The following is a 22,148-nucleotide window of genomic DNA, read 5'->3' on the forward strand; positions in this document are numbered from 1 at the left end:
GCAAAGTTAAATCACCACATATTTGCAGAGTTTGAGATTTTCGCGTGTCTGCTGTGTCTTCTTTGTGGGCCAAATTTGGGCCGAGTTCAAGTACTTTTGACCAGGGTCCGGAATTGGATCCAGAGTAAAATAAAATGAAACTAATTTTAAGCAATTAAAAATATATTTGAAGGTTTAATTTTAAAAGAAAAAATAGAAGGTAAGTCAATTTCTTTTATTTGTAACTAGGGGAAACATCCTTTCTATATTTTTTTTTAATTTAAATAGAAATAAAATAAAAGAGGAAGACAGTTTATCTTTATGACAGTTAAATTGAAAATGTGAGGAAGTGTGCACTTAAATTATCTTTATGACAGTTTTTTTTAAGGTGTCTTTATGACAGTTAAATGAGTTTAAAAAATTGAAATCAAAGTATGATATTATTTTTATTTATTTTTATATATAATAAAAAAATTACCTAGTAATTTCAAAAAGGAAAAATATAACAAGTAACATAACTTTTTTATTTTTTATTTTATAAATATTATATCACTCTTTTAAATTTAAAAATAAAAATGTGTCCCCTATTTTCTCCCTATTTTTTAGTTTCAGGGGACTAAAATAACAGTAAAATACAAATTCAGGACTACATTGATTATTTGGTTTTTTTCTTTTTCTTTTTTTATTTTATATGTAAAATTGTTATTACTAATGAATCTTGATGTATATTGTTAAAGATTTGACCTAACTCTTATGATATAGCTGAACAAAAAAAAAAGTAAGAGCAAAGTTGACCAAAAAAGTAATTATTGTTATCTTGAATTTTAAAAATTACAGATAAAAATATTATTTTTTTCGAAAACTAGCATTTAAAAAGAAAAACAAAGAGTATTTTTTATATATATATTTGATCAAAATTTAAAACATGTAGTATAATCACACTTAGGGGTGTGAAAAAAACAAACTAAACTCAACTAATCTAAACTCGAGTTGAACCGTTATGAAAAAATCAAATCATTTTTGGAGAAAACGATTTGATCAACCAATCTATTTTTACAAACTAATTTGATTCGCTTGGATTCTTTAAAAAGTGATCCATATATAAGTATAAAATGGATAACTGAATTGAATTTAACCTTTTTTAAAAAAACATTATTTTGAAGAAAAATAAATAAACTGATCCATTATGTAAAGATGATTGAGTTAACTGAATTATTTTTATAGAATAATTCGAAAATTAATTATTCAAATTTAAAAAATCCAAATTTTGCACGGAAAAAAGAAAAATTATTTACTCATAAAAAAATTATGCAACAATGATCATACACACAAAAATTATTCTCTTGTTCGGTTGAAGACAGAATGAAAAAGTAGTGAGACAACAAAGGTATTATCCGTCTAAATCCATTTAGAAAAACATGCAATTGATTTTATTCTTTTCTTTTCCTTTGGTCATAGCTAACTAAATAATGGTGACCCTAAGGAAGCTTTGTGCTGTCACTTAGTAGACATAACCCATTTCACGGTCTAAACCATTTCCACTTTACGCTGCCATCTGTATCCAGCTCTTTTAATGACCTTATGCAAGTATTAATTTGGAATTTAGCAAGTGCATTTTCATCCTCTTTTTTGTTGCCTAGCCCATGTTTCCCCATAAAAACAATAACAACATGCACGCCTTCCCTTTGTTCTGAAGCTAATATATTCATTCTGGCAATGGTGAGTGGTGACTAGTTCCCATTTGTCTGCACATGCTGACTATCTACATCAGTATTTTGAAAATCACTGAGGTAACGGCCGTGCCCAGATAGATACTCAACACAGCACTGGCCAGCTACTAGCTCTACTGCCACGGAACTGAAGAAACTCAAGTGGGTGTTAAGGAGTTGCACATAATCAAAATCAATTATTATTAATTCCTTCTATACAAAATTATAAAATTTAAACATGTGCTATGTAGATATTTGTTTTATTGAGATCACATAAATTTGTTGGTTTGTTTTATTGATCATTTGTTAAGGAATTTTTAAAGTTTATATGACACTGAGACTCATGCTCGCTTCCTTTGAGGAGTGGTTTGGTTGTATCCTGGGACGCGTTTTTGGTTTTCTAAATACCCACGAAATTGTAATGTTGGTGCGGAATGGGCTAGTGGGGTCTCAAAGATATTATTCATTGGAGATAACCCAATGTACTAACACCGCCTCCAAATCCATTGGGCTTAGAAGAAAAATCACGTGATGATTTAAATTTCGTGAGAGAATTTTATTCTTATTTTATAAACACTTATTACATTTATAAAATAATATTTTTTATTTATGTTAATTATATTCTTAATATTAGTAGAGAATATAATAATATTTCATTAAAATATTTATTTGATTAAATTATTTTTTTTAATTTAATTATCAAATAAGTTATTTTTTATTAAAGATTAAAATATTTATTTGCGTGTGATCTCATGATTCAATATTAAATATGTAATAATTAATCATAATTAATTTATTAGTCAAGATAGTACAATAGTTTCTTAACATTTCTATAACATAGAGTAACATTTTTTATTTTTAAGAACCAATAGAAAAATAATGTAATATTTTCTTCTATAATTTAGAGCTTAAGGTTAACCCTAGAGTATAGTATTATCATCAAACTCTAATAAATTAACACATTGTATTTAATCAATAAATGAATTAAGAAACTCTTTTATTCTTTCATTCAATTATCCTGACTAAGGTTTTAATTCTATGATAAAGTTTAAACTTATTATCTATAGTTGATATGTTTCTTCTTGATTAATCATTAATTCTATAACTATTTAACCATATCTAATATTTATTCAAATAGTGACTTAAGACATTAAGTATCCGAAATTAAAATATAACAAATATCTTGTTAATTATTATGATAATTTCACGTAAAAAAAAACTATTATATTTTTTTTTGAGAATTTATTATTAACATATCAAGATAATATTATATATTAAGACTTCTCAATTAAATCAGTTTAATGATAATATCCACGTATATATCATCTATATATATAATTTAATAAATGAGATATATTGATTTGTATATGATAAAGACCATTATATATATATATATATATATATATATATATATATATATATATATATATATATATATATATATATATATTGATCTATCTAAATTATTGATGTCTTATTTATAATAATCTTACGATAAAAAATAATTTAGATTAAAATTATAAGAGACTTATTTCTTATTTTTATAATCTCTATTATAATAACAAATTTTTAATTCTAATCAAGAATATAAAAAATGATAAATATATAACAAAACTTTGATATTAAAATTAAAATTATTTACATGATGTATTGGATCTTAGGCATAGACAATTATTCGAAACAATATACTTATAGCATCTGCCTTAATAATATAATGTAATAAAAAGAGAAAAATATGAAAAAGAATTGATAATTGTTTTTTAATCACTCAATTGATAATTGTCTGCGAGTATTTAAAGTGGTAAACCATTCGCAAAGCACAACTCTTGTATCTAACGCACGTCTTCAAGGAAAATTCAAAAAGAAAGAGTAAAACATTTGAATGTTTTTGCTGAATATGAACCACTTGAATTGAACACTATATAACAAGAATTTCAAGAAAGAATCAAAGAATTTATCATTATGAAAATTACAAAAGAAAAGAAAAAAAGGAAACTCCAAAGAGAGCCGAAAATTGGAGTCTGGATCAATCCACAGGGAAACTAAATATCTTTAGGCTGTGTTGCACTCTGAAGGAAGGCCCTGTGGAAATCTTTGAGTGTCAGAGCAGTAATTGTAGATCATGTAATTCTTCTGCACCCACTTGAGCCTCTCCTGATCAGTTGAATCCAACTCTTCTGAGAGCCAAACATTATTGTTAGAAGAGGAAGGGTTGTTTGAACCGCAAGATGAAGTTCCGGAGGACATAGTGCAGGCATTGGCATTGAAGTTTCTGTAAGAAGCTGTGAAAGGAGCCTGTGTCCAATCTGTCTTAACAAGACCTCCCCTTGTGGCCCAATCATCTGCATTCCACAGGCTTGAGTATATCCTCATTGCCTGGTTCTTGGGGAATGGAACACCCTTTGACTCCATGTTCTTGAACTCCCTAATTGGACTTCCATCCACTGAGAAGCTGAAATGAAACAAAATTAACAAACACACACTTAATCAGTTGCTTCCAGCACAAGTTAGGAAAAAAAAAAAAAAACACGTATCGATTCTATTTTATGATAATATTCTTGAGGATTGCATAATAACTAGAAACTTACACAATACGTTGAGGGTTCCATAGGATGGAATAGGTGTGAAAATCTGCAGTTGGGTCAAACCAGAGGTAGAATTGTTGCTCCCTATTTCCCTTGCCTTGGCTAAACACGTTGGTGTGAAGGATGTATGGGTCGCCGCTCAAATTGCCCAAGAATTCAAAGTCAATCTCATCCCATGTCGCTCCTTTTGAAGACAACTGAAATTCACCACCATAAATATTTCCCATTAAATTAGTTTTTTCTTTCTAACCAAAACCTATAAACAATATGTATGACTTAGATTAAAGTATAGTAAGGTAGAATATGATTATATGCTTACATAGTAGGCAGTGACGGTGCCAGCAGAGTTGCCAGGGACTAGTTTGAGTTGCATGTCAATTTTGCCAAAAAGGTATTCGTTCTTGGATTGGAAACCCGAGCCAGAGGCTTTGTCAAGTGACAGAGTGAGAAGCTCTCCATTGTTGAGTATCTTAGCCCGACCATCTCCCCATGTGATATCAAAATCTTGGTGGAAATTGCCGGCAGAGGCAATCACAAAATACCCGACCGTGCATATTAGCAGTGCAACTCTTGAAAAAGCCATTCAAAAGCTGTTTCCAAATTCAGATAAAACAAAACTAAGCAATATTCTGCAAGAATTAATGAAATGGTGTTTGGCTGTGACTTGTGAGAATGTTGGGTGTGGATTGTTCAACCTGTGATATTGTAGAGAATGGCAGGCTTGAATGGTATTTATAGGTGAAATAGAAAGTAGGTAGTCAGAAAAATACGAAAGTTAGAAGAAGGTACGTGCAACTTTTGAATTAGTTGTTTACAGCTGGTGAGAAATGACGAGCGTTCGAGTAAAGGAGTAGTTGTCATGGATAACCCATACAAATCATTGCACGCGGTTCTGCATGAAAAATGCATATAAGCAGCACCGCCATTCACTGTTGTTGCTGCTGGAGTAGGTCGCGTTTGTCGTATCTAAAACTAAGAAAAAGTTGAATGGAGACCCCAAATTCTTATGTAATATTTAGAAAATAAGTAAAAAAATACAAATATAATAAAGATTTTGACGTGATAAAAAAAACATTAATCAAATGTTAAAAATAATAAAATATTTATGCATTACTCCTAAAATTGTTATGATCTTTTGTCGAGTCATGTATAAAAAAATATTATATTACAGACATGTATAAATCATCTTCCTTCCCCAGAACATGGATTTAATTAATGCTTAATATTATATAAACAATAATCCGCTGTTTCCTTACTAAATCTAATGTTACATTGTGTACCCGTAGTGTTTGTTTAGTTAACAAATATTAGTAACATATTATTAAACAAATATATGTAATTTTAAAATAAAATAAAAGTGACATCTTTTCATAAAGTTTTCATCAAGTTTATTAATTATTTTTATTATTCCATTTTTTTTCATTTAAAATGTTATTTATTTTTCTTGTTATTTTTTTTTTGTTTTTTGTCTTACTCCAAATTTCACATTTATAATTTTTTGTACGTGTCTTCTTCTCTTAAATAGATAGCAAGAAAAATAAATAATAATTTAAATGCAAAAAAAGATGGAATAATAAAGATAATCAAAAGATGATATCAGAATGCAATTATGTTGAGGTTTAATATGTCTTATTTGTCTAAAATGTATGATTTTATATTTTTCTTTATCAATTTGGTGGATTTTTCCTATCCAAATCTATTAATATGCTTAACCCGGATCCCTCACGATGAAAAACCTAATTTATGTATTTTTTTCTCTCAAATTCCTTTGCAAAAATGGAATCATAAACAACATTAAGTATAAAGATGTATGCAGATGTACAACAAAGTCATTCTATGCCTAGCAATGCAATGTTGAGATGTCATTTTCCAGTTCTTTAGACATTACCATTTTTCAATGAATAACCCCTAAAATTAATGCATGTAACATCTTCCTTGTATTTTTATTAAGGATTATCGTCTCCCGAAGGACTAATTCCTAAAAATGATGCAAGAATGAATGATACATGAAATTAAAATAAGAAAGGATAATAAAAAAGAAAACACCTAATTGCATTGATAGATATGAAACATTACAATACATCTGTTGACTTTCTAGGCATTACAGGTCCTAACTAAGGGGGGATTTAGCCTCTCATTGTCATGAAAGACTTTTATACTTTAGGGGATTGATGCGCAGACTTTCGTGTTAAGCGTGTGTTGCGCGCTAGACTTGTCTTGCACATTAAACGAACTTTCCAATTCTTTCAATTTTTCTTCAAAGTTTTTTCTTCCAATTTTCACATTAATTTTTCCTCTAAAGTACTTGAAATCTTCTTCTTTTAAATTTTGCTAATAAAAATAACAAAGGTATTAATTTATTCATTATTTCATTAAAAATAATAATAAAGTAAAGAAATTACAAACACTCATTAATCCAAATTAACTATCAAATTAGTTTATATTTTACCGTTATCATTTATTCAATAAAAACATATTATTAATATTTCTCGAAATATTTTTATGGAAACGAAATATATTCATAATAAGAATACTGAAATTTGAATTTGATGTTATTTGTTGGGAAGTACTTTAGTTAGTGTACCATTCCGAAATTGGGCTCATCTACAGGTCAATTATGTATCTCCAATTAGAGACTCCAGTTTTGTCTCGCTGTTTGTTGGAACAATATTGTATTCGAATAAGAATATAGGTAGGAAAAAAATAATTATAAATAAATTCAATGAAAATTTAACTGCTCATATTTATTGTTACTTAAATAAAATTGATCTTATAAAATTAATTATGATTAAAATTAACTATAAAATAACATGATTTCTATTTGGATAATCATACAAAAAAGGTGATTTTTTAACAGAATTTTATTTAAATACTTAAGAATCAAAATTGATTTTGAGAGTATAATGACTAAAATGGATTTTAATATCTATGTACACTTTTCTAATAAACATATACATGAGAATACTGATGTAGAATAAATTAGATAAAATCTAACTAAAATTGATTTTGGTAGAACTGGAAGCTACTCTTACTTCAATTCCACCACGATTTTTTCCATTAAAATTGATCATACTAAAATAACTAAACATATAAAATTTTGGTCAAATCAAATTTGACTCACCTCATCATATTTCATCAAAGTCAATTCAAGCATACACTCAAAACAATTGGTAAGTAATCTATATTCAAAATTATCACAACTTTTGATACAATTGGTAAGTAATTTATAATTCAAAATTATCACAACTTTTGATAGTTGGTAATTGGTGAATATTTTGATTTTTTTATCAGCAAAATTCACAAATATCTTGTATTTTAGGATTTAGATCAAGTTTAATACTCCCTTTGGTTCTTAATACGTAAGCTCTAATGAGACTTTATAATTCCTCTTTAAAAAAATTAAACTTTATAATAAATATTAAGTTACACTTTTAATCTGGACCTTATAAATTGATTACACAAAATTCAGTCATACAAACAAGAGAAGCATTATTTTTTTTTTAAAAAAAAAAACAGAAGCATTATTTTACATGGGATATTTTTACATTGTATATTTGTATAATAACAGCACTATAGCACTCAAGCATCGAACAAAAAAAAAAAAAGGAATACAAAAATTAAAAGAATGGTTCATAAGATTATATTGCAACACTTGTTATGGGTAGTGCGAGATGTGAGTCCTATAGGCTCTAGGAGTGTTTGCATTCGAGTGGAAGGCCTTGAGGAAATCTCTTGTTGTCGGTGCAGTAATTGTAAATCAAGTAGTTCTTCTGCACCCAACGCAACCTCTGCTGAGCAGTGGAATCAAGCTCTTGTGATAACCATGCATTAGTGGGAGATGCAGAGGAAGGTGAAGAATTTGATTTGCATGAGGATTTTCCAGAGTTCCAAACACAAGCATTGGCGTTGAAGTTTCTGTAGGATGCAGTGAAAGGAGCTTTGGACCAGTCAGTCTTGATGAGTCCACCCCTTGTGGCCCAATCATCAGCGTTCCATAGGCTTGAGTATATCCTCATCGGTTGGCTCTTTGGAAAAGGAACTCCTATTGATTCCAAATTCTTGAATTCCCTGATGGGGGTGCCATCCACAGAAAAACTGCAACACGCAATTATAAAACATGAAATTAGTAACTTATGTGCTACACAAACATATGATCTATATCTAGCTGCAGTTTGCAATTATAGATAGATAGAGAGAGAGAGAAGATATGGATTGGGTGGTTAATGCTTACACAATGCGTTGGGGATTCCAAAGAATTGAATAAGTGTGGAAATCTGCAGTTGGGTCAAACCAGAGATAGAATTGTTGCTCTCTGTTGCCCTTGCCTTGGCTGAACACATTGGTGTGTAGAATGTATGGATCGCCACTCAGATTCCCCAAGAACTCGAAGTCAATCTCATCCCATGTTGATCCTTTTGAAGACAGCTGAAAAGAAGAAACATTTATATTATATACAGTTCTGCCAGACACACAATTAGTGATGCAAATGCAATCTATATATATATATATATATATATATATATATATATATATATATATATATTAATTGGTACTTACATAATAGGCGGTGACAGTGCCAGCAGAGTTTCCAGGAACGAGCTTGAGCTGCATGTCAATCTTGCCATATAAGTATTCGTTTTTGGATTGGAAGCCAGAGCCAGAGGCCTTGTCAAGGGAGAGAGTGAGAAGATTTTCGTTGTTGAGTATTTTAGCACGACCATCTCCCCACGTAAGCTGAAAGTCTTGGTTCAAGTTACCGGCAGCACAAACGACAATGTAAAAGCTTACAAGTGCTAGGCTTCGAGAGAAGGTAGAAGCCATGTTATATATATTTGTATATATGAGTTGAAAAAATAGGATGGTGTGAACAAGCTATTTTTTTTCAGTGAGAGTAAGAAATGAAGTGTTGATGGTATTGGTTGTGGTGTGATGCCATGATGGAAGATATATATAGTGGGAGCGAGTGTGTGATTTGAAGCAAGTTGGGGAGGAAAAGGGTGGGAAGGTCCCTCCCTTGGTAGCTGTGGATAGTTGGATTACGGTAAGAAGAAAGCTGTCAAAAGCTATAATGGCAAAATAATAAATTTGTCGTATTTAATTGATAATATGAGAAGGTAATATTTGGTGGGGGGTAGAGGGTGTGACTCATGCTTTTTGAGACTTGAAGCAGTAACTAATTAAGTATGATCAAAGATGTCTTAATGGATAGGATCGAACACTAAAGGTCACCGACACCTCCCTTGACGCTTTGACCCTACCCTGGGCTGCCCAAGTTAGGTGAGGCCGCCACTTTTTATTTACTATTTTTTGCGTATCCACCTTATTCAATCTCAGACTCACAGCTGGTTGTTATTTTCTTGTGCATATTTCCATGGATTCCTGTTCAAGTTTTTTCGGTACAATACAATTCATTACATATTTCTATGCACTCGAAACACTTTGTCGAACAGTCTTTTTGTAATTATTGGTATCATTAATTACGTTCTTTATCTTACTAGAAACTACAAAATTTACAATAGATAAAATAGTTTTTATTAACAGAATGATTCAAATTTATCATCTATATATCTCCCCTCCACATATATTTACTTAAAGTGGAAAATAAGCATGTAGTTTTTCAAATCCACAGATATTTCTCCCCTCCACATATTATTTTTTAAGTAATTGTTTTAATAAAGATTATTTTTTATTCCCTGTAATTTCTCATCTGAGTGATGGTGAGATTGTCCGGTAACATATATAGCAACACCATAAGTCCATAACCTCTTTCATAACTTTCTTTAGAGACTTAAAGCCTTAGCGCAAAGGTTACGCTTTCTCCATAAAAAATAGGATAAGCCCAGGCTGATCCTGAGATTTTTAATACCCGGGAGAGGATAAAAAAATTTATACCCTTCTAATTATTTTAATATTGTCTTTTGTGTATTTTTTATTTTGTTACAAAATTTATTAATAATTTTTTTATCATCAAAACTATTTAAAAAATAATTTTTGATAAAAATCAAAATGAAACTATTTAATCTATGACATAGTTGATCTCAAATAAAATTTTAACCTTTTTAATTTTGATAAACTTTTAGTATATGCAATAATAACATGAATAATTAACCTTATTCTATAAATTATACATGCATTTAGAAAGTAATTAGTTGTCTTCAAAGAATTCAATACATCATAAAAGTTTAATTTTGATTCAATTGTTAAAATCTATCTAATAACTTTTAATTCTTCAAATAAAATATCACCATCTATATCATAAGAATTATCAATTTTTTGAATTTTCAATTTTTATTATTTTGTTTTATTTTCTAATTTATTCATTTTTACATTTTGCAACCCAACTGAATATATAAATAATTCTCTAGGTCGATATTGACATTGTTACATTATAACATTATAATGAAAATTAATTTTAATATTTATATAGAGATAAAAAATTTGGTGTTTCTTCTATAAATGGGATCCGGGCGATCGCCCACCTTACCGTGTTTAAGGCCACCTATGAATAAGCAACTTGTAAAAAACTTACTTTGACTTCTATTATCATAAGAAGATAGCTCTAATACCATCTCATTAATAAGAAATATAATAGACAAAAAAAATGTCCCATATTTGCTAAACAAGTCTAAGTGCAAAATAATACAATACAAATAATTCAAACAAGTCTGAGTGCTAAAATATCCCATATTTGCTAAACCATACACTATTTTGTTTCTTTAGTAAATGTTAAAATACCCGCAGATTATGCGGGGAGGACTAAAAAGCCTACTTCTTAAACATGCTAAAAAAAATGGAATTCATATATTGTGCAGACGGTAGGTTTCGCAGGTGACCCAGGCTCGAGGCCGTTTGTCCAACTCTAATTAGAATATAAGAAAATTTTCATCAATATGCTGGTATTTTGAGGGAAATTAAAAATGCAATCAATAGAGATTGGCAAGTGTATTTGTCTCATACACATAGGGAAGCCAGGAAGCCAATTCAGTGGTTGATTGGCTGGCTGGTTATGGTTATAAGTTACCTTTGGGTCTGCATTTATTTTATCTTCCTCCACCTCCCTGTGTTTATTTTGTGTGGTCTGATATGTTTGGGTGTAAGTTTCCCTCATCATATAAAAAAGAATATAAGAAATTTGACCCTTTTAAGTCAATTGATATTTACCATGGATACGAGATGCTTTAAAGAAAGATTTGAATTTGACAACAAAAAAAATAGCTATGAACATGTTATCGCACTTTTTAAAAATTAAAAGATTTAATTATAATTCTGATGCTCTGATTTAAGTTTAATTGAGTCATTTTATCATTAAAAAATTTAATTAAGTCTTATAATTTTTAAAAATAATTTATTATATTTTTTTATTTTTAAAAGTTTCAACTAAGTCTTTTATTTTTTAAGATGAATTCAATTTTGTCTCAGAGAAATGTAGGATTGGTATTTATAGTCTATAGATGTGTGGAAGCAACAGAGGAAGGTTCAATCAGCTTTGTGTTGTGGTGGAGAAATGTTGGTCTGGAAGAGTTGAAACAAACATTAAAATATTAAGAATTGGCTGTAAGATCATCATTACATATGTTGTGTTATTATCATGTGACTTAAAAAATGATAAATAAAATAGAGTAATTTTAATTATTATCATTAATTTATTTCATTAAAATACAACTAAAACTCTATAAATTAATAATGTCAGCATCGAAGAAATTTATTAATTTATCAATAAATTAATAATTATTAATTTAAATAGTTTTTAAGTAATTATAATTTTGGGACTCAACGTAAATTAATAATTAGTGTATTCTTATGCATTATAAATCAATAATGACTTTTGAAGTAAAGTAAATATAAACTAGAGGAACAAATGTGTGTTAGAGATGAGCTCTAAATAGACTTTAATTATTGAATTATTAATTTATGATTTTCTTGGGACCGCAAATTATAAAGGGATCTCACGAAAAATTATTATCTTATTATTTTATCGAGTTTTTTTAATTTTTTATATTGGCTCAAGTCGGAATCAGACAAATTATTATTTTAGAGAATTTATTAATTTATCGAGTATTAATTTAAAGAGTTTCTACTGTACATATTTGCCACTCAACAAATAATTGTGGTTTTGATGAAAAAGAAAAAAAAATATTGAGTAATGATGTGATATAATGAAGTTATGATTATGATTGTAAACATTTTAGCGAGTTATTTTTTTTTACTAATTGAAAAACTTGTTTGATTATTTGGTAAATAAGTTTTATAGTAACTTATAGCATTTTTCTGAAACTTCCTTGAAATAATATTTTTTAAATTTTTAGCTATTAGTTTCTCATTTTTTATGTTTTCTTTTATTTTTATCCTCAATATATTTATCAAGTTTACTGATCATCTTTTTTTTTTATATAAATAAATCAGTTTTAATACTCTTATGTCATTTTATATTTTTTAGCTACTTCAATAATTAATTTACTGAAAATTTACAATTAAAAAATTAATTTTTAACTCCCAGTTAATTTTCCTAAATATATATCACTTTTAAATGATTCAATGTGAATACTTGACACAATTAATTAAGAATGCAACCAATTAACATCAATTTTATAATAAAAATTATAATAAATAAAATTGAAATGAGCTAATTTTGGAGATAAAATTCATTTTCAAGCCTAAAATTAATTATTATTTTGAAACTAGAAAAACAAAACAAAATTGTTTTGTTTGACAAAACATTTCTGGTTTTATTTTTATATTCACTCTATTTTATCATCTTTTTATGAAATTTTCATGTAACAAAAAATAAAATATAAAAAATATTTTAAAAAATAATTATGACCCCTGAAATAGTATCTCACTCAGGGCACAATATTTTTAAATTGATTGTAAGGTAAAAGAAAAATAAAAAGCTTTAGCAATTTTGGCGAGACAGCGACTAATGATAATTTCGGTCGCTAAGGGTTTAGCGTTGGGATTTTGGCACCGTATCTTTTCAGTTTCTATTTCCGTCGCTAATCTAAATAGCGACTGTTTTCAGTTGTCGCTAAACGACATTTTTCTAGTACTGTATTCAAAAATATTAATAAACACTACTGATTTTTTTTTCTGCTAATTAAGTTTTTAGGGTTCTATATATATGTTTTTGTGGAAGAAAAATGATTTCACGACTTGTTGAAAAAAGGCAGTAATATACCATAGTTTTAGTTTTTCAGGGGCCCACTCCAACAACGACAACAGTGTATATATGGCGGTGCTTCTTATTTGCATTTCATGGAGAAACGCGTGCAATGATTCGTGTGGGTGTTCATCTATAACAACTACTCATTCCTCACCAGCTGTAAACAACTAATTCAAAAGTTGCACGTACCTTCTTCTAACTTTCGTATTTTTCTGACTACCTACTTTCTATTTCACCTATAAATACCATTCAAGCCTGCCATTCTCTACAATATCACAGGTTGAACAATCCACACCCAACATTCTCACAAGTCACAGCCAAACACCATTTCATTAATTCTTGCAGAATATTGCTTAGTTTTGTTTTATCTGAATTTGGAAACAGCTTTTGAATGGCTTTTTCAAGAGTTGCACTGCTAATATGCACGGTCGGGTATTTTGTGATTGCCTCTGCCGGCAATTTCCACCAAGATTTTGATATCACATGGGGAGATGGTCGGGCTAAGATACTCAACAATGGAGAGCTTCTCACTCTGTCACTTGACAAAGCCTCTGGCTCGGGTTTCCAATCCAAGAACGAATACCTTTTTGGCAAAATTGACATGCAACTCAAACTAGTCCCTGGCAACTCTGCTGGCACCGTCACTGCCTACTATGTAAGCATATAATCATATTCTACCTTACTATACTTTAATCTAAGTCATACATATTGTTTATAGGTTTTGGTTAGAAAGAAAAAACTAATTTAATGGGAAATATTTATGGTGGTGAATTTCAGTTGTCTTCAAAAGGAGCGACATGGGATGAGATTGACTTTGAATTCTTGGGCAATTTGAGCGGCGACCCATACATCCTTCACACCAACGTGTTTAGCCAAGGCAAGGGAAATAGGGAGCAACAATTCTACCTCTGGTTTGACCCAACTGCAGATTTTCACACCTATTCCATCCTATGGAACCCTCAACGTATTGTGTAAGTTTCTAGTTATTATGCAATCCTCAAGAATATTATCATAAAATAGAATCGATACGTGTTTTTTTTTTTTTTTCCTAACTTGTGCTGGAAGCAACTGATTAAGTGTGTGTTTGTTAATTTTGTTTCATTTCAGCTTCTCAGTGGATGGAAGTCCAATTAGGGAGTTCAAGAACATGGAGTCAAAGGGTGTTCCATTCCCCAAGAACCAGGCAATGAGGATATACTCAAGCCTGTGGAATGCAGATGATTGGGCCACAAGGGGAGGTCTTGTTAAGACAGATTGGACACAGGCTCCTTTCACAGCTTCTTACAGAAACTTCAATGCCAATGCCTGCACTATGTCCTCCGGAACTTCATCTTGCGGTTCAAACAACCCTTCCTCTTCTAACAATAATGTTTGGCTCTCAGAAGAGTTGGATTCAACTGATCAGGAGAGGCTCAAGTGGGTGCAGAAGAATTACATGATCTACAATTACTGCTCTGACACTCAAAGATTTCCACAGGGCCTTCCTTCAGAGTGCAACACAGCCTAAAGATATTTAGTTTCCCTGTGGATTGATCCAGACTCCAATTTTCGGCTCTCTTTGGAGTTTCCTTTTTTTCTTTTCTTTTGTAATTTTCATAATGATAAATTCTTTGATTGGTTGTAAAAGTTTTTTTATACAGTGTTCAATTCAAATGGTTCATTCTTTCTCAGATTTCCTTAATGACTTTAGTTATAATACTTATAAGAGTTGTGCTTTGAGAATATTTTATCACATTAAATACTCGTAAACAATTATTATTTTTTCATATTTTTCTCCTTTTATTACATTATACCTTACCGTCTGTCTCTCTTTATGTTTACAGGTGTCAAATTAGAATTTAGATGTTCACTCATCATTTTCCTTAGTTATAGACAATGAAATAAAGAAATAAAAAACATAAAAAAAATGGGACAATGAATAACGTACGTTAATTGCAAAAAAAGGATAAAACAATAGAAGTATTCATAAACTGATTGAATCTGATAAAATTAATTAGAAAATAAACAAATCCAAAAATTAGAAAACCGAACAAAATAAAATAAAATAAAGATTTTTTATAGATTGAATATGGTTTCAGATTTTGTTATAAAATATAAATTACATTCGTTATGATTAAATTAACGATATAATTACAAAAGATTCATTAAGATCAAGGTAAAAACTACAGGAAAGAAATTTAGAATCTGTTTTTTTTATTTGACAAATCAAATTCTCTTAAAAATAAAAATCAGAATCTTTTAAAGTAACAAGTGAACCCATAATATGTGTCTCCGACTGATCTATTGAAGGACAAGGAAGGACATATTGCGTGTGAAAGTAGAAGATTTAGGCGATTAATTAATATTGGCATAATCTGAACTATCAAATTATGTGGTCAACGCTGTTAGCATCTGAGCATTTATGGGTCATGGATTAGACCAGCTCACGGTCTACTTCTCTAATTGCATTCACCCGACGTTATACTATATGCACGCGTATTTGGAAATTACTTTTTTTTTTTTTTAAATGTTTCTCACTTTTGTTCCGAATAAGAGATGGACAAAAGTTATCTTCTTAAAAAAAAATTTAAAAAAAGAACACGGAATTGATATTGCAAAGGGAACTGCAAATCATGACTCGGTTTTACCTCCAAATGCCAATGGCTTGATGGCGGTGTAGTGTTGAAAACATTGGGTTGGGTGTCCAGACTGAGCCCCACACCCACTCGAATGAATATTTAGAGACCCACATGCGAACCAACCAACTTTGCAATTTCTTGTGTCATTAAAAAAGCAAAAGCGCGTTGGCATTAAAGCAAGCCAGCATGAGTACATGACAGCCAATTGCTAATATTTTAATGTTTGTTCCAACTCTTCCAGACACACTAACCATTGTCCTACGCGTAAACCTGATAGTCATAGCAGCTTCCACACATCTATAAATACTACAAATCCTACCTCTCCGCCACACTCATCCCTTTCCTTCTCTCTCACATTTCATTACTTCTACCAAGCTACTACATTTTTAACTTCCTCTTTCTACATTTCATTCAAAACAATCATGGCTTCTCTTCATTCCATTACATTTTCAACAAAAACTGTCCTTTATGTATTTGTATTGGCCTCTTCCATCGCAGCCTCTGCTGGCAACTTCTACCAGGATTTTGACGTAACTTGGGGAGATGGTCGTGCCAAGATACTCAACAACGGCGATCTTCTCACTCTTTCCCTTGACAAAGCCTCTGGCTCGGGGTTTCAGTCCAAAAACGAGTATCTCTTTGGCAAGATTGATATGCAACTCAAGCTTGTACCCGGAAATTCTGCAGGCACTGTCACCGCCTATTATGTAAGTACTAAAGATTAATGTATTATGTCTATGCATGCCTGAGTGCTATTAAACATTGAAATTCCTGATTTAGGTTTTAATTTGGCTTTGTGCAATTTAATGCAGTTGTCATCAAAAGGATCAAATTGGGATGAGATTGACTTTGAATTCTTGGGGAATCTGAGCGGTGACCCATACATTCTTCACACCAATGTGTTCAGTCAGGGCAAAGGCAGCAGAGAGCAACAGTTCTATCTGTGGTTCGACCCAACTGCAGATTTCCATACCTATTCCATTCTTTGGAATCCTCAGCGCATAATGTAAGCACTTGTCAATGGCCTAAGTACCCTCAAGCATTCCTCAAAAATGTTTTATATTTATAATTCATAATTTCACAATTCACAGCCTGAGTTATATTAATCAATCCATGGTGGTTCATATGTACGTATGTTTCAGCTTCTCAGTGGATGGGACCCCAATAAGAGAATTCAAGAACATGGAATCAAAAGGAGTTGCATTCCCAAAGGAACAGCCAATGAGGATATACTCTAGTCTATGGAATGCTGATGACTGGGCAACAAGAGGTGGACTTGTGAAGACAGATTGGACACAAGCTCCATTCACAGCATCATATAGAAATTTCAATGCCAATGCCTGCGTCCATTCTGGATCATCATCATCATCATCATCTTGCACTGCCAACTCTTCTTCCTCCAATGCCTGGTTCTCCCAACAGTTGGATTCAACAAGCCAGGACAGACTGAGTTGGGTGCAGAAGAATTACATGATTTACAATTACTGCACTGACACCAAAAGATTTCCACAAGGCCTTCCCCCAGAGTGCCAAACATCTTGAACTCCTTCTAATCCTACTCGAAACAAATACCACAACACTATTCTTTATTCTTCCTAGGCTGATTGAATTGCTTTTCATTTGTATGGATGTTCATTCTTTTATTCTTTGATACTTGTCGATTGTATTACAAGAAACGGAAAGAAGCCTCAATAATACTTTTCTTGAATCTTTTACACTTAATCTACAGAATACAAATTCTGCTAAAATTAATTTGTTTAAGCTTAGAATAAATTAACTCTGCTAATCTTCATAATTAAAGGAGCAATAAACTAACAGAAATATATATGTAATTATAAATTCCTTCCCGTCATCAACTGACAGATTTGCTAACTAATTAAAAATATGTTACATTGATAGATTGTCTTGGGTTGGATTCATAGGTTCTAACACCAAAACCCCTTCCCAACCTAAAGGTGAGACTTATTATATTTTTTACCCCTAATTTTTTTAATTTTTATGAACTTTATCACCAATTTTATAATTTGACGCATTTTATTTTAACTTTTAAGAAACTTACAAATCTTACTTTTTATCATTTATTCATTAATAAACACAAAAATTGAAGGTATAATTTGAAAAAAAAAGTTGAAGTAAAATTTATCAGAAAATAAAAGAGTTGAGATACAATTTGTCAAAAAATAATAAATTAGGAGTAAAAAATATAATTCTGTTAGTAGTAAAACCAGGGATGATAAAATACATCAAATTAAAAAGTTAAAGATAGAATTCGTCAAAAATTAAAAAATAGAGATAGAAAAAATACAATTATGCTTCATCTTTTAGGTTGGTACTGAGTTTTGGTGTTCAACCTATGAATCCAATCCAAGATAATCTATGAATGTAATTTTAATTTATTATTTGTCGATGTCGTACACCTTTTCTTAATGTATTATTAGTTAGGATTGTTTAATTTGGCAATGGTAACATCAATTTTTACCTCCTCTCACCTCTTAGTATCAGTTTCTTTTCCTCTAAAAAAGGTACCAGTTTCTTTTTTATTTAAGTTTTTATTTAATTTTTTTAAATGTATTATTTTATTAGTTAGCATTAAATGTTTTTTTTTGTATTAGCATTAATTGTTTTAACTTTTAAGTTCACTACGTGGTAACATTATTTTGGTATGAAAGTTAACATCTCTTTTAGTAAGAGTTTGCATTTATTTAAGCTACAGACGCATTTAACACCTTAGAACAAATAAAAAAAATGTGTTATTTTTTTAAAACTTTATAGGGTTTCATAGTTGTGTATGAATTTTTGTGTCTATAGCATAAATATTTTTTTTTAAAATCAAATACAATATAACTATTAGAAAGTTATATCAAAATCTCATTTAAAATGATAAAGGTAAAAAAATATATAATTTTGTTAAAATTTTAAAATAATGTTTTAATTTTTAGTATCGATTGACTCAACCAAAACTAATTTATTATTGATTGGATTGATTCGGTTTGAATTTGATTGAAAAATTACACAAATTTAATCAAAATCAACCTAAATTATTTTGATGGTGTTGGATAATGAATTTGATGAAATCCTATGAATACCTTAAACCTAGTTTCCCACACCATATATATAATTTAGAGATAGTAAAATATTTTTACTTTATAATTTTTATAATTATTAAAAATATAAATCAGTAACTTAATTATTACAATAACTTAATAATATAAATTATAGTTATATTTAAATAAAAAGATAAAATTACAAAAATTATTATAAAATAATTTATTTTAAAAAATAGTTTTATATTCATATTGTTTGTTAATTTCTATATATTATTTGAATTAAAATACAAGTATATGATTTATTTAAAACTATATGCAATTAAATTGTCTGATTCGAAGGGTGGCAGGTTATGGATCAAACTCTAGCTATTTGGTGGTTCCGATTAGTGAACAGATATTTTTTAGGTGAAATTTATATTTTCTTGATATTGTATTGAATACAGCATAAATTTTTTTTGTGCATACATAATTGATTTATAAATTATATATTTCAAGTGCTATACAGTATTTGGCTGCCAACGCTACCCATTACAAATATAGCAGAGTTTGTGTCATTCCCCCGCCCCCAATCCGCAGTTAATAACACTGGTAAGTGGTACCAAATAAACCTTTAACGGGAATCCATGAAAATTTAATTGCACAAGAAAATGACAATCTGTGAGTTAGAGATTAGAAGTGTGGATACTCAAAAACTAAATGAATGAACAATCGGTGCCTGACTTAAGTTGCCTAGGCCAAGGGAAAAGGGGTAGGGTCAAAGCAACTAAAAAGTAAAACGCGATTGACACTATCCATTCAGATTACTTACCTAAAAAGTTCTTAAAAACCTCTACCTTCCACCAACAGCCAATATTACTTTCTTAAAAGCGATTTTTTGTCGAATATACTTTTATTGAACAAACTATACGTACGTAGAATTTATTAAAAGATGCGACTTTCATTTTTTATTTTAAAATACAGATTTTATTTAACAAAAAAAAAACATGTTATTAATATATGCCAACTAAACAAAAAGACAAGATCTGCATTACATATTTTTTCAGGTAAGGATGAAACATTAGATTTAGCAAGGAAAGATCGCGTGGTGGTTGTTATATTGTCCATGAGGGAGGGACCATTGGTTCGTATTGTTTGAAAATTAAGTAATGGCGGTGGAATGTAACCTCCTTAAAATTTTAGCTGGAAAAGTGTGTGGCTTGGTTGTCACTTGGCGGTGTCTACCAAAGGCGAAGGGTAGATTTAGATAAAGTTTGTGCAACAATTGCACTGTGTCACTGCACAAATTGACCACTACTCTCAACTCTCTACTTCTAGTAGTAAATCTTAACCATGCCTTTCAATTCAAAGTTAATAAAAAGAGACCAACCGCGTCCCTTCCAACAAGATAATAGCGAGTGCCATCTGGACACTTTCTTACTGACAAAAATGAGGAAACAGTGTCCACCTTAGCTTACCTATTTCGCATGCCCTTCCTCACCAACCGGCTTATGGAAGTGTTACTCTATTAATTATTATAAATACCATCATCAACCCTGCTTCCTACGCATAACATTATCCATTCACTAATCATAATCACTTCCAATTGCTCTCACTAGTCACTACTACTACTGGAGATGGCTTCAACTGCCTCTTGCACTTCTATTTCCCCTTCTAGTGATGGTTGCCTTTGCTGGTGACTTAAACAAAGACTTTGACATCACTTGGGGAGATGGCCGCGCCAAGATACTAAACAATGGAGAGTTACTCACTCTTTCATTGGACAAAGCATCTGGTTCAGGTTTTCAATCAAAGAATGAGTATCTCTTTGGGAAGATTGACATGCAGCTCAAGCTCGTCCCTGGAAACTCTGCTGGTACCGTCACTGCCTATTATGTAAGTTCTTCCTTTAACTTCATCATTATAGAATAACAACACTAGCAATAACCCATTAAGGGGTTTACTTCTTTTCATCCCTTTCCCTTTATTATAAAACATTGTTATTCAAAGTAAACAATAAAAAGTATGCCTTTTGTTTGCAGTTATCTTCAAAAGGATCTACTTGGGATGAGATAGACTATGAGTTTCTTGGAAACTTGAGTGGTGATCCATACATCCTTCACACAAACGTTTTCAGCCAAGGCAAAGGGGACAGGGAACAACAATTCTATCTGTGGTTTGACCCCACTGCTGATTTCCACACTTACTCTATCACGTGGAACCCCCAGAGGATTATGTAAGTCAACCATCATTTTTTACACTTTGTTTCTTTTTTCTCTCTATCCTATCTAATCCTTAACATAATTTTCTATACTCTTTAATTCAGATTCTCTGTTGATGGCACTCCCATTAGAGAGTTCAAGAACTTAGAGCCTATTGGGGTCCCCTTCCCAAAGAATCAGCCAATGAGGATGTACTCTAGTTTGTGGAATGCTGATGACTGGGCCACAAGAGGTGGCCTTGTGAAGACAGATTGGACACAAGCTCCATTCACAGCTTCCTACAGAAACTTCAATGCTGAGACTTGCATATGGTCTTCTGGAGCATCTTCTTGTGCTAAAACTTCTTCTACTTCCACCACTAGCAGTGGTTCATGGCTTTCACAGGAACTGGACTCTGCAGGCCATCAGAGGTTGAAGTGGGTGCAGAAGAACTACATGATTTACAATTATTGCACAGACACTAAGCGTTTCCCACAGGGCCTTCCTCCAGAATGCAACATCTCTGGAGAGAAAAACAAAGCAACGCATTCCTCTTATATTTTCTATGATCAGAATGTCATACCAATATTAGTTTAATTCTTGATGTAGCTATTGTAGTTTAATTCTTTCATTTGTTCCCCTGTTTGTCACCACTGTGTTAACAAATACGGCCATTTTTATTATAAAATAGATTCTTTTCAATAGTAATTTTTCGTATCATTTTTTCTTTCGCACCTTTTAGAACTCGTGATGAATACTAAAATCAATCTAGCACTTCAATGCAAGTAAAATGTGATTAAAATTTGGGTATATATATGAAGGTTAAAAAATTATTTTCATTAGAATTTAAAACATACAGGCACCGAGTCCAAA

General features: G+C 30.7%; 5 protein-coding genes across 5 annotated transcripts; 3 read left to right on the forward strand and 2 right to left on the reverse strand.

Moving 5' to 3' along the window:
- Window positions 1-3,497: 3,497 nt before the first annotated feature.
- 19-1-5 (syringolide-induced protein 19-1-5) lies at window positions 3,498-4,959 on the reverse strand. The gene is made up of 3 exons (NM_001250146.1): window positions 4,593-4,959; window positions 4,277-4,470; window positions 3,498-4,140 (listed from the first exon to the last, which is right to left on the reverse strand). Exons 1-3 carry the CDS (start codon window positions 4,854-4,856, stop codon window positions 3,741-3,743), a joined length of 858 nt encoding a protein of 285 aa, NP_001237075.1. The 5' UTR covers window positions 4,857-4,959; the 3' UTR covers window positions 3,498-3,740.
- Window positions 4,960-7,656: 2,697 nt separating this feature from the next.
- Window positions 7,657-9,202, reverse strand: LOC100800547 (probable xyloglucan endotransglucosylase/hydrolase protein 23). The gene is made up of 3 exons (XM_003549440.5): window positions 8,831-9,202; window positions 8,505-8,698; window positions 7,657-8,368 (listed from the first exon to the last, which is right to left on the reverse strand). Exons 1-3 carry the CDS (start codon window positions 9,092-9,094, stop codon window positions 7,963-7,965), a joined length of 864 nt encoding a protein of 287 aa, XP_003549488.1. The 5' UTR covers window positions 9,095-9,202; the 3' UTR covers window positions 7,657-7,962.
- A 4,498-nt stretch (window positions 9,203-13,700) lies between these two features.
- On the forward strand, window positions 13,701-15,151 carry LOC102661404 (xyloglucan endotransglucosylase/hydrolase family protein). Its single transcript, NM_001289210.2, has 3 exons — window positions 13,701-14,088; window positions 14,211-14,404; window positions 14,541-15,151. Exons 1-3 carry the CDS (start codon window positions 13,825-13,827, stop codon window positions 14,938-14,940), a joined length of 858 nt encoding a protein of 285 aa, NP_001276139.2. The 5' UTR covers window positions 13,701-13,824; the 3' UTR covers window positions 14,941-15,151.
- A 1,213-nt stretch (window positions 15,152-16,364) lies between these two features.
- On the forward strand, window positions 16,365-17,773 carry LOC100801634 (probable xyloglucan endotransglucosylase/hydrolase protein 23). Its single transcript, XM_003549442.5, has 3 exons — window positions 16,365-16,758; window positions 16,864-17,057; window positions 17,194-17,773. Exons 1-3 carry the CDS (start codon window positions 16,474-16,476, stop codon window positions 17,591-17,593), a joined length of 879 nt encoding a protein of 292 aa, XP_003549490.2. The 5' UTR covers window positions 16,365-16,473; the 3' UTR covers window positions 17,594-17,773.
- A 2,852-nt stretch (window positions 17,774-20,625) lies between these two features.
- Window positions 20,626-21,983, forward strand: LOC100782365 (probable xyloglucan endotransglucosylase/hydrolase protein 23). Its single transcript, XM_006600434.4, has 3 exons — window positions 20,626-20,970; window positions 21,117-21,310; window positions 21,401-21,983. The coding sequence occupies exons 1-3, from the start codon at window positions 20,755-20,757 to the stop codon at window positions 21,870-21,872; spliced, it is 882 nt and encodes a 293-aa protein (XP_006600497.1). The 5' UTR covers window positions 20,626-20,754; the 3' UTR covers window positions 21,873-21,983.
- The last annotated feature ends 165 nt before the right edge of the window (window positions 21,984-22,148 follow it).

This window comes from Glycine max, chromosome 17, assembly GCF_000004515.6.
Source record: "Glycine max cultivar Williams 82 chromosome 17, Glycine_max_v4.0, whole genome shotgun sequence".
Taxonomy (NCBI): domain Eukaryota; kingdom Viridiplantae; phylum Streptophyta; class Magnoliopsida; order Fabales; family Fabaceae; genus Glycine; species Glycine max.

Excerpts from the sequence above, each read along its gene's own strand:
- 19-1-5 (NM_001250146.1), bottom strand. The coding sequence starts at position 4,856 with ATGGCTTTTTCAAGAGTTGCACTGCTAATATGCACGGTCGGGTATTTT. Across the intron at positions 4,471-4,592 it reads GCACCGTCACTGCCTACTAT|TTGTCTTCAAAAGGAGCGAC; the intron begins GTAAGCATATAA and ends GGTGAATTTCAG. Across the intron at positions 4,141-4,276 it reads TGGAACCCTCAACGTATTGT|CTTCTCAGTGGATGGAAGTC; the intron begins GTAAGTTTCTAG and ends GTTTCATTTCAG.
- LOC102661404 (NM_001289210.2), top strand. The coding sequence starts at position 13,825 with ATGGCTTTTTCAAGAGTTGCACTGCTAATATGCACGGTCGGGTATTTT. Across the intron at positions 14,089-14,210 it reads GCACCGTCACTGCCTACTAT|TTGTCTTCAAAAGGAGCGAC; the intron begins GTAAGCATATAA and ends GGTGAATTTCAG. Across the intron at positions 14,405-14,540 it reads TGGAACCCTCAACGTATTGT|CTTCTCAGTGGATGGAAGTC; the intron begins GTAAGTTTCTAG and ends GTTTCATTTCAG.
- LOC100782365 (XM_006600434.4), top strand. The coding sequence starts at position 20,755 with ATGGTTGCCTTTGCTGGTGACTTAAACAAAGACTTTGACATCACTTGG. Across the intron at positions 20,971-21,116 it reads GTACCGTCACTGCCTATTAT|TTATCTTCAAAAGGATCTAC; the intron begins GTAAGTTCTTCC and ends TTTTGTTTGCAG. Across the intron at positions 21,311-21,400 it reads TGGAACCCCCAGAGGATTAT|ATTCTCTGTTGATGGCACTC; the intron begins GTAAGTCAACCA and ends TCTTTAATTCAG.
- LOC100801634 (XM_003549442.5), top strand. The coding sequence starts at position 16,474 with ATGGCTTCTCTTCATTCCATTACATTTTCAACAAAAACTGTCCTTTAT. Across the intron at positions 16,759-16,863 it reads GCACTGTCACCGCCTATTAT|TTGTCATCAAAAGGATCAAA; the intron begins GTAAGTACTAAA and ends AATTTAATGCAG. Across the intron at positions 17,058-17,193 it reads TGGAATCCTCAGCGCATAAT|CTTCTCAGTGGATGGGACCC; the intron begins GTAAGCACTTGT and ends CGTATGTTTCAG.
- LOC100800547 (XM_003549440.5), bottom strand. The coding sequence starts at position 9,094 with ATGGCTTCTACCTTCTCTCGAAGCCTAGCACTTGTAAGCTTTTACATT. Across the intron at positions 8,699-8,830 it reads GCACTGTCACCGCCTATTAT|CTGTCTTCAAAAGGATCAAC; the intron begins GTAAGTACCAAT and ends TCTTCTTTTCAG. Across the intron at positions 8,369-8,504 it reads TGGAATCCCCAACGCATTGT|TTTTTCTGTGGATGGCACCC; the intron begins GTAAGCATTAAC and ends TGCGTGTTGCAG.